Raw genomic sequence first — 9944 nt, 5'->3', positions numbered from 1 at the left:
ATATACTTGTTTTTTTTCTAATTGTATTCTTAGTCCGACAAATTAATAGTTAATTTGCTATAAATTAAATTTTATTTAAAAATTTATTGTTTGACTAATATATTATTATATACATAAAATAAAATTTAAATTTTGATATTTATTTAAAGAGACTAATAAAATAACTACTAAAACAACCTAAATAATTTATTTATATGTAAATTAAATGTTCAAGTTTTAGGTTTTAAAAAAATATTAACCTTACATTATGCATAAATATATATGAAATATTTTTCATGAAGCCGACTAATGATAGCATGTGGAACGTAATGAACTAAAAAATTAGGTGAATTTTATGGTGTTTATATTGTAGTGTTTAAATTGTTTAATTTATTTTTAAAAATAAAAAATAAATATTTAAAATTTATTAAATATTATCTATTTATTTTTTTTGGATTAAAGACAGCATAGTATATTAGTATTATGGCGGTGAATGAAATAAACTCCACGCAGACAACACGCAAAGCAAAGAAAAGAGAAGAAAGGCGAACCGTCAGAGTGGTTGGATGATTCCACGCTTTAGACACCGACTAATCAGCAAACTTGGATTATATTTTTCCTCTGATTAGCGAACTTGAAATCTTCCTTTCTTACGCGTGAGGGCCATTGGAACCAACACCATTCACTGAAATCTTATAAATACCTCAACGCCCTCTTTATACAAACCATTTTCGAGTTATTCCAAGCATTCATCTGAGGTATGTTTCTTTTTCTTCATTCATTTAATTCCATTCATCATCATTGAATTATGGTGTACCTGAACTTGAAATCGTTCGTGATTGGTGATCATTGGAATTGAATTATGACGTTATATTTTGTTAATTTGAAACTTGTGTAATACTATACGCGATCGTTAATCATTTGATATGTGAGTAAGATCTAGCGCTGATTCACTTCATTTTGTGCTATTCATTGAAACTGCTGTAGTAAACTAGGAGTTTGTTGTTGATTGGAATTTGGATCTAGGTCATTACGCCTCTTCATGTATCTTTTTTGCAATAAGGTCATTTATGTTTAGATCTAACGTGAGATGTAAATGTGTTCACAAAAGCAACGGCAATTCAGCTACTTAAATTCAGATTAGGATGCTAGATTATACTATGAAATCTTGGATTTCGTAGTTTCTGTGACAATTGTTTGAAGATTATAATTGTAATGCACATGATCTGTTTGACATGTTCAAACAAATCAAGGCGTGCAAATTTGATGTATCCCCTGTTCTGTTTCGCATCTTTTGCCTAAATTTCAATCTAGCAGATGTCATAACTAAATTAAATTCTTGAATCAGTTGTTATTAGCTTTTGATTACTGATATGTGGCTGATCATACCAAGCAAATTATTTACTCAATGGTTTGCATTTACCGTCACACTTATCTGTCTCAGGTACATAAATTAAAGGTATGGAAGATTCCGTCAAAGTAAGTCTAAATGAAGCAAAAGAAGAGAAGAATATGATTGAATTGGACGTGAAGAATGAATCAAAGGAAGAAGAGAAAGAAAAGGATTTAGAAGATAAATGTGGGGAAGGCGAGGAGAAGAAGAAAAAGAAGGAGAAGGATAAAAAGAAAAAGAAAAAGGATGATGAAAATGGTGCAGATGATGATGGTGATGAGGAGAAAAAGGAGAAGAAGAAAAAGGAAAAGAAGGACAAGGTAAAAGATGATGAAGGTGAGGATGATAATGAGAAGAAAAAGGAAAAGAAGGACAAGGATAAGAAAAAGGAAAAGAAAAAGGACGATGGCAATGAAGAAGCAGATAATGATGATAAAAAGAAGAAAAAGGACAAGAAGGAGAAAGAGAAGGATAAGAAGAAAGAAAAGAAGGAAGATAATGAAGAAGAAGAAGTGGATAATGATAAAAAGAAGAAAAAAGACAAGGAGAAAGAGAAGGATAAGAAAAAAGAAAAGAAGGTAGATGATGAAGAAGAAGTGGATAATGATGATGAAGAGAATAAGAAAAGGAAGAAAAAAGATAAGAAGGAGAAAGAGAAGAAGGATAAGGAGGTCAAAGTTGAAGTTGCTTCAAAGGAGATTGATATATCAGAGAATGAGAAGGAATGCAAGGAAGAGAAGGGTGATGGGAAGGGTGATGAGAAAGATGCTAAAGAGAAGAAGAAGAAGAAAGAGGACAAGGAGAAGAAGAAAAAGGAAAAAACCAATGATCTAAGCACCTTGAACCAGAAACTTGAAAAAGTTAATGGCAAAATACAAGCACTCCTTGAAAAGAAGGCAGATATAGAAAGGCAGATAAAAGAATCTGAAGCTGAGGGCAATGTTATCACCCAGAAAGACAAGGATGTGGTATAATGGTAAATTTCAACCTTTGTTTGTAATCCTGTATGTACATATATGTTGTCGATTCACACTTCAGAAATTACTGAATGAGATGTGTATCGAAGTTAAATGAGGTTCACATCCTATTCAATAGTTGTATAATGTAATACTATATGTGCATATATGTTGTCGACTCATACTCCATTCACTATTAAACGAGATATGTATCTAATTCAAATGAGATTCACATCCTATTCAATAGTGGATGAAATGTGAGTTGATACAGTTTTTTCACACATAAGATCATTTACACATAATGCTTTTTCCATAATGTAATAAAATTGTCTTATGAATTGACTGAAAATTTGTCATATATGGTATAGATGGGGATTTCCTTCCCCAATTAACCCTTTCCCAGCCTGTGGTGGTTCTGTGCTCTTTTTGCTGCGTCTTCTGTGTCTACTCTCATTAAGTGATGATGTTGATCAATGTGAAATCTAATAACATACTCTATTTAAGCTTAAGAATTCGAAGAATAATCAAGAGAAATTAGTGACCAACTCAGAGCAGACAAGAACAAGAACAAAATTGTTTGTAGGAAGGGCCTTTGGCTCAATCTCTTAAGTCTTCACACTTTGGAATCAAATCTTCTCCATGGAGTGTTGAAAGGCGCTCCTAAAGAACAACTCATACCAAAGATTGGATAGAGTCAAAATTGCCACAATGTTCCACAACCTCTACAATGCTTAGGATAGCGCTTGTTTAGGGAAAGCTTTGGTGCTATTACAACTAAAAAAACGAGAGATAACCTTAACTCTCTGCTTCTCTCTTCATCAAAGCTTTGCATCTTTACTCTTTCTCTTCTCAGTAAGTTTCTGGAGTGCATGACCTTTTCTGCTTTCAATTTCAATAAACTTAGGTTTCCCGCTTTTTTTTTTTTTTTTTTTTTTTTTTTTTTTTTTTTGGTGTTGAAAAGGTTTGTGAAAGCCTCAAGTAAAGGACATATGTGCTTGTCTGCTTGTTAGAAAAATCAGTATTATTTTGAGACTGTTTCAATTAATTTGTAGTTATGACTGCACATCAGCTCTTGATAAAAGGATTTGTTAATTAGTGAAAATCTCTCGGAATAAAATTCCAGGACACCTATTAAAAAAACATTTAAATTAAGTGCTAACAAGATATTGATAGGATGCTACTGTAAATATAAACAATAATGTACCACTACAGAAATGTGAAAGTTTTGGAATTTTGTATTATAATCCATACAAGTGTGCACTCTGAAACTGATGATAAAAAAGCCCACACTAATTAATTATTCACCTATCTATTGGCTTTCTCTTCTAAAGGTGAAGAACTAGCTTTTGCATCATGGCCATTGCTACTGTTTTGAGAATTGTAGTTTCTTTCATCCACATAGTGTTGATACACATAAGATATAAAGCCCCACAAAGCCAGCACCATAGAAATAGCCTTAATCCCATGCATTTTGTCCTTAAACACTATCACAGCCAAAAGTGGAACAATGGGCACACCCAAAACACTTATAGAATTAGAAAAGAGTGAAGACACCTCAAATATCAACCCTACACAACCAATACTAAAAAGTTGCCAAATTATAGCTGTGAAGGTCAAATTCAACACATAGGATACTTCTCCCATTTCATACCCTCTCATCTCTTCATTCAAACCTTTCCATTCTCCACTAGCAAAAAGTCCAATTAGAGTAGCAATTGTAGCTACAATTGATTGGTATATTATCACGTCCATCACCACTTTGAAAGTTTCACCTTTTAGAACCTTCTTGAAAGCCAATTGTTGAAGGGAAAGGACTAGTCCATACCCTGCAGAAGAAGCAATTGTGCAGATGAACCCAATAATGTACTTTTTCTTTGAGGCTTTTGTTGATGAGTCTGATGTGCCATCATCACTTGGTTCAAATACAAGAACTACTGATGAAATTGTGAGAAGTACTAAGGAATTGATAATATAAGGTGTGAATTTGAGTGAATTGAGAAAGTAAGAGAAGAAAGCATTGAAGGCCAATTGGGATGAACAAATTAGGGAGAGTGTGGAGACAGGGAGGTACCATAACCCAATTGAGTATAAGTAACAATTCAAAGCAACAATTAGACCCAAAGAGACATACACAAATGACAACATTGAAAGTGATGGTTTATTTGGATCAATAATTGTGAGATCTTTATTTTTGGGTGGTGATGATTGATTGAAAAAATAATAATAAGGTAAGAGGATTGGGAATCCAGCAATTTGGACAAGTGTTCCCATCCATTTGCTCTTACCACCTTTTTCATAGTACAATCTTCCTAGGAGTGTTGCTGCTGATTGGCCTAACAACACAAATGCTGCATACAGTGCTATTTTTAACCAACGATGGTATATTTTCCTCTTGATCATCATAGCCGATGATTGGTTCATTTGAGTTGGAACATTATTGTCATCATCCAATGTATTTGTTTCCTTATTAGCTCCATTAGATACTGTAAAAACAAAACAAAAACAAAACAAATCATTTATGGGTCACCATGTCATGAAATCACACCATTACTTTGCAAAACTCTAATTTGTAATCCATACCATCATCTGTACCTCATTTATACTACCTTCAATAATTATCATCATATCATTATATCATATAATAATGAGAATATACTATTCTAATTATTTTTGGGTATCTCAAAATTGAGTTTATTTTTTGTTTTACCTTCGCTTTACATATGTACCTTTTTGTTTGGATGCCCTAATACGGGTTTTCATTTATTTTATGTAATAATAATAATAATAATAATAATAATAATAATTTTATACCTATTATAATGTAAATACGCTTTTGTAATTACCTCTTTTTGCTATTTCTAATTTTTCTTCCAATTAAGTCTTTTATTTTGTGTGATGTCAAATTTAGGATTTTTCTATTAAATATGGTTAAAATAGTAAAATAAAAATGCTTCGATCCATTTTTCTACCTTAGTGAACTCACGATGAGATAACTATTATTAGTACACCCAATTTTTCCTTAATTACTTTGGACCATCTTTCATCTGGTATTTTCTTTCCTTTTCTTTTCTTTCCTTTCATTTCATTATTTTCCTAAACACATATACTTCTAAAAAGGTTATTCTATTTCTATGTCTAATTCTAATTACCACTCAATTATATTAATCGCTAGAAATTTAATAAATATATACATCCAATTGAAAAGTATTTTTTAAATTATATATAATAATTAAATTTTAAAAAATATAGTAAGTGTAAGAAGTGCCTCTCGAGCTAATAATAATAATAATAATAATAACAATAATAATAATAATAATAATAATACATTTTACTTGCTTTTAATTTATTATCGCAACATCATTGAATTTTAATTTTTGGTTCACATTTTCTATATATTTACCTCTTTGTTTTGATGCCATAAAGACCGGATTTCATCTATTCTATGCCATTATATAATGAGTATACACTTGTTTTTATATATCTGAAATTTGAATTTAATTTTGGTTTCACATTATTTAATATACACCTCTTTGTTTAGATGCCATAAAGACCTAATTTCATTATCACTTCAAGCCACTATATGCAACTTTGTTAAATAAAACCAAAAAAGAAACAAACCACCATATATATGTTCAATCATCCACGTTCTTAATATAAGCAATTAAGCAGTTTAGTGGAACTTCATCCTGCATGTGCTTGTTTGTTTGGTTTATAGTATAAATTAAAAGACCAATTGAAATGCAACTTGACATCCAGGTATGATAGAGATAGAGAGTAGTTCAATTTCTTTTAATATGAAAAGTGAAAACCCTTCCTTTAAAATAAATTAAATAAAAATTTGTACTAATTTTCTTGTCCTCTTAGCAGGAAAAACAAAAAAGTGATTACAAGCTTGACCCGTTCACATGGAAAACGAGAGCTTTGCATTAATTTCCCCATCATATCACATATTCATTGAAGTCTGATCTCACCTAATATTAGATACAGGTGGTTTCTACCGCCTAAATTTTGTTCATAAAATTTAAAAATAAAAAAATAAATCCCACCTTATTTTGTTTTATTTTTATTTTTAGACAAATTAAATATAATTTTCATAAAAACCAAAAAAATTTCCTTAGATATATACATATCCTTCTTAATTTTACTTACGATTATACTATCTTAAAACTACTTGTTAAAGATATAAAAAAGCAAAATATTTAAAAATAGAAAATATTATATTTAATCAAATAGAAAACGTTTCTGTTTTTTCAATAATAATATTTTATTTTCTGTATCTTTAAAGAATATCCTAACAGCGATTATTATCAAAACTTTGTTGTTACTTCTAGAGAAAAAATATAGCAAAAAAATAAAATTAAAAAATAAAACCGACCAATATCTACTACCAAAAAACCATGTATGACCGCCTCCAAACTCTATCTCTATCACCAAATCTAAAACCCCAAATAGTCAAATACTATCAATTACTGTTGTCTCCCAGTTTATATTGATATATCATTTTTATGTATACTTTTTAATTTAGTTATGAATGATACGTTATATATATAAGTAGATTAATAAAAAGGGTCTTGTATAAACACTGTAAAATAAAAATTATTTCAAAACAATTATTAAAAAAGTTTTTTATATATTATTTTTAATATTTTGAATACATTAAAGAATTTAAAAAAATTATTATTATCTTTTTAATAAATTTCCTTAAAATACTTTTACCTAAATCTTAAAAAAAATTAAAAAAACGGAAGAAAATAATATCAAAATATATAGTGTAACACCAAAAAAAAAAATCATATAGTGTGATGTGATGATGACATAATTAGAGACTGATTTTTACATTCCAGGATAGTGTCTTTTCTTGCTAGCTATATTATATGGACTCTGCTGGCTTCTTGTTTACATCTAGCACAACAACGTCCAAATTTTAATTACTTCCTCGTAAGCTTCGAATAATTTAATTCATGAACATGCAACACGATTAGATTATTAATTGGTTTATGCACATAAGGGTAGAATTATAGATGATGAGATGATAACTGGCCTACAATCATGATATTGATAAATTGAATATGCTCAAACTTGAATGAAAATGATCACAAAAGAACAAACCGTATAGGAATTGAAGCTGGCCTTAATATGCACTTAATATATATTTTGTGAAGTTAAATATCATAATAATAGAAGTGGCTTTGATTAGTGATCCAAAAGAGAGAAAATGAGACTTTAATTTGACTTACCCACAATTGGAAGCTGCTGCAGCTCTTGAGGTTGTTGCATGGTGAAATTATGGTAATAAAAGAAGCTTAAAAGGAAACACAGAAGAGAGAGAGAGAGAGAGAGAGAGAGAGAGAGAGAGAGAGAGAGAGAGAGAGAGAGAGAGAGAGAGAGAGAGAGAGAGAGAGAGAGAGAGAGAGATTGAGGAAAGAGGGGCAGCGAGTAGATACAGATATATACTTTCTGATACAATGATAGGCCAAAAAGAATATATAAAGATCATAGATGAAATTCTAATCATCACAAAATACTTGAAACCGACTTCTTACTCTCACATTAGTTTGAGAGTAATATATTTTAATATATGTCTAATTTTTGTTTTAAAAATAATATATTATACATGTATTAGCCAGTTATTTAGACAAATAAAGATCGAATATAAATCTTTTAAAATAAATATTTATTTATAGAGTAAATAATTATGTGTGATTATAAAAAATTTGGATATTAATAAATTTATCGAAACAAATAGAATAAAATACTAAAATTGATCATAAAATACTGATAAATTTTACTATAAAAGAATTAAAATTTATAATTATAAAAAATGAGATTTTACTAACAAAATTATTAAAATTTTAAAAATTTATCAAAATTTTTTACATTATTTCTTTATTCTAACCCTCTCAAATTCTAATCTCACTTTATCTCTAACGTTCACTTCAAATCACTACTACAGTCTCATTCTCTTCCATTCAAAACATAAGATCCTTCATTTTTTATCCAAAATTCATCTTCAACCTCTTTCTCTCCAGCACCATTTTCCCTTCTCTCTCCTCAAACTTATCCGCTTCTGCCATTCTGCCAATATTTTCTCCCTTAGCTTAGTGACTAAAACAATAGTGCTGGGTTTACCAGCACCATTGATATATTCGCGTCAATGACGCACTTAAAGCATGTATAGTTTTAGAAGAATCAATTTACCAGTCTCATTTTGGATTTGTCAAACTGCATCGATTTATTCGATATGTAGCTTTGCAATAACTAGTTAATTGGTTTTGTATTTGTTGCGCTGACCCCAATGTCAAATTTTTTTGAAGAACGTTTTTTATGTGGTACTTTGCTTTCGCTTGGTTGGATTGTACGTATAGCTATTATTACTGTGTTTTTTGCTGCAGTTATTTTGTTTGTGTTTTGCAAGTGTTATGCTAAGAATAGACATAAGAAATTTGAAAGGAAAAATAATCCTGAAACAGGAAAAAGAGAGGTTAAGACTGAAATGGTATGTGCTTCTAGTTCCAATAAATTTTTGGGAGCAGGGGGAGCAACAAGAAGTGAGTTGCAAAGCCAGGGAAGTGAACAAAACGGACAGCTCCCTATTTCTCGATTAGAGAATGGAGATGAGATAGGATTAGAGTTTGAGGGTGATTAGATTTAGAGTAGAAGAATAATTTAAAAATTTTTGATAGATTTTAGAGTTTGGATAGTTTTATCTATGAAACTTTATCTTTCATAGTTACAAATTAGTTTTATTTTTCTATGGTTAAATTGTCAGTATTACAATATTTCATAGTCAATTTTAATACTTTACTCAAAAATAAAACTAACGTATTTATGAAAAATAAACTCAAGTCGACAAAACCACATAAATTCTAAGAAATTATTCAAAAATTTCAAATTATCTATCCTAACCTAATTCAAAATTTTAACTATAATTTAATTCTAATCCACCTCAATCTCTAATTCTTCACCGCCACCATTTCACAATCTCTCTTTTTCCTCTTCTGCATCACACCCACCTTCTCTTTATACATCTTTGTACATGTGTTCTAGCCTCTCCAAACAACAAATCAATTCAACACTCTCCCCAAATTTTGACTCTTCTTTTATTCTCATCCTAAATTTTACCACCGTAATAATATCCATTTCCACACCACCTGAATTTAATCATGTGGACCTAACCTCAATATCTGCCCTCAAACGTAACCTGCCATCAGAAATTTTAGAATAAGTAAATAAATAAAAAAATTGAAGACAAAATGGTCACACAATACCCTTATCTAAATTGAAATTATTAGATCAATTAGTATCATTTATATTTATATACCATATCTCATATTAATTATAGGATTGTATATTTTTATTACTCTAATTCTTCTAGCACCTATATATACCCCTCGCACATGGGAGTGGATCCTTTCCAGTGAAAAAAAAAACTGGATGTTGTCAAGTGTATAATCTAACCCTTCATTGCTTTCTCTCTCTTATTTAATTTTGGTTCCACTTATAGAATTAAAGGTGAGAGATCACATTTTATTCTCTCAAGTGTTTTTTCCACTGGAGAGGATCCATTTCCCTTGTACATTGTACTTTTTCACAACCTGAATAATACATAAAAACAC

At 30.0% G+C, this 9944-nt stretch overlaps 2 protein-coding genes across 2 annotated transcripts; one reads left to right on the top strand and one right to left on the bottom strand.

Annotated features, from left to right (window-relative positions):
* The first annotated feature begins 483 nt into the window (after positions 1-483).
* Positions 484-2730, top strand: LOC130935121 (uncharacterized). The gene is made up of 2 exons (XM_057864696.1): positions 484-737; positions 1424-2730. The coding sequence occupies exon 2, from the start codon at positions 1441-1443 to the stop codon at positions 2344-2346; it is 906 nt and encodes a 301-aa protein (XP_057720679.1). The 5' UTR covers positions 484-737; positions 1424-1440; the 3' UTR covers positions 2347-2730.
* A 611-nt stretch (positions 2731-3341) lies between these two features.
* On the bottom strand, positions 3342-7646 carry LOC130933405 (purine permease 21-like). Its single transcript, XM_057863012.1, has 2 exons — positions 7566-7646; positions 3342-4811 (listed from the first exon to the last, which is right to left on the bottom strand). Exons 1-2 carry the CDS (start codon positions 7603-7605, stop codon positions 3634-3636), a joined length of 1218 nt encoding a protein of 405 aa, XP_057718995.1. The 5' UTR covers positions 7606-7646; the 3' UTR covers positions 3342-3633.
* Positions 7647-9944: the final 2298 nt, after the last annotated feature.

This window comes from Arachis stenosperma, chromosome 6 (genome assembly GCF_014773155.1).
Source record: "Arachis stenosperma cultivar V10309 chromosome 6, arast.V10309.gnm1.PFL2, whole genome shotgun sequence".
Taxonomy (NCBI): Eukaryota; Viridiplantae; Streptophyta; class Magnoliopsida; order Fabales; family Fabaceae; genus Arachis; species Arachis stenosperma.
The sequence above is the reverse complement of the archived record's forward strand: the minus strand, read 5'-3'. Positions and strand labels throughout refer to the sequence as shown.

Excerpts from the sequence above, each read along its gene's own strand:
- LOC130935121 (XM_057864696.1), top strand. The coding sequence starts at position 1,441 with ATGGAAGATTCCGTCAAAGTAAGTCTAAATGAAGCAAAAGAAGAGAAG.
- LOC130933405 (XM_057863012.1), bottom strand. The coding sequence starts at position 7,605 with ATGCAACAACCTCAAGAGCTGCAGCAGCTTCCAATTGTGG. Across the intron at positions 4,812-7,565 it reads GCAGCAGCTTCCAATTGTGG|TATCTAATGGAGCTAATAAG; the intron begins GTAAGTCAAATT and ends TTGTTTTTACAG.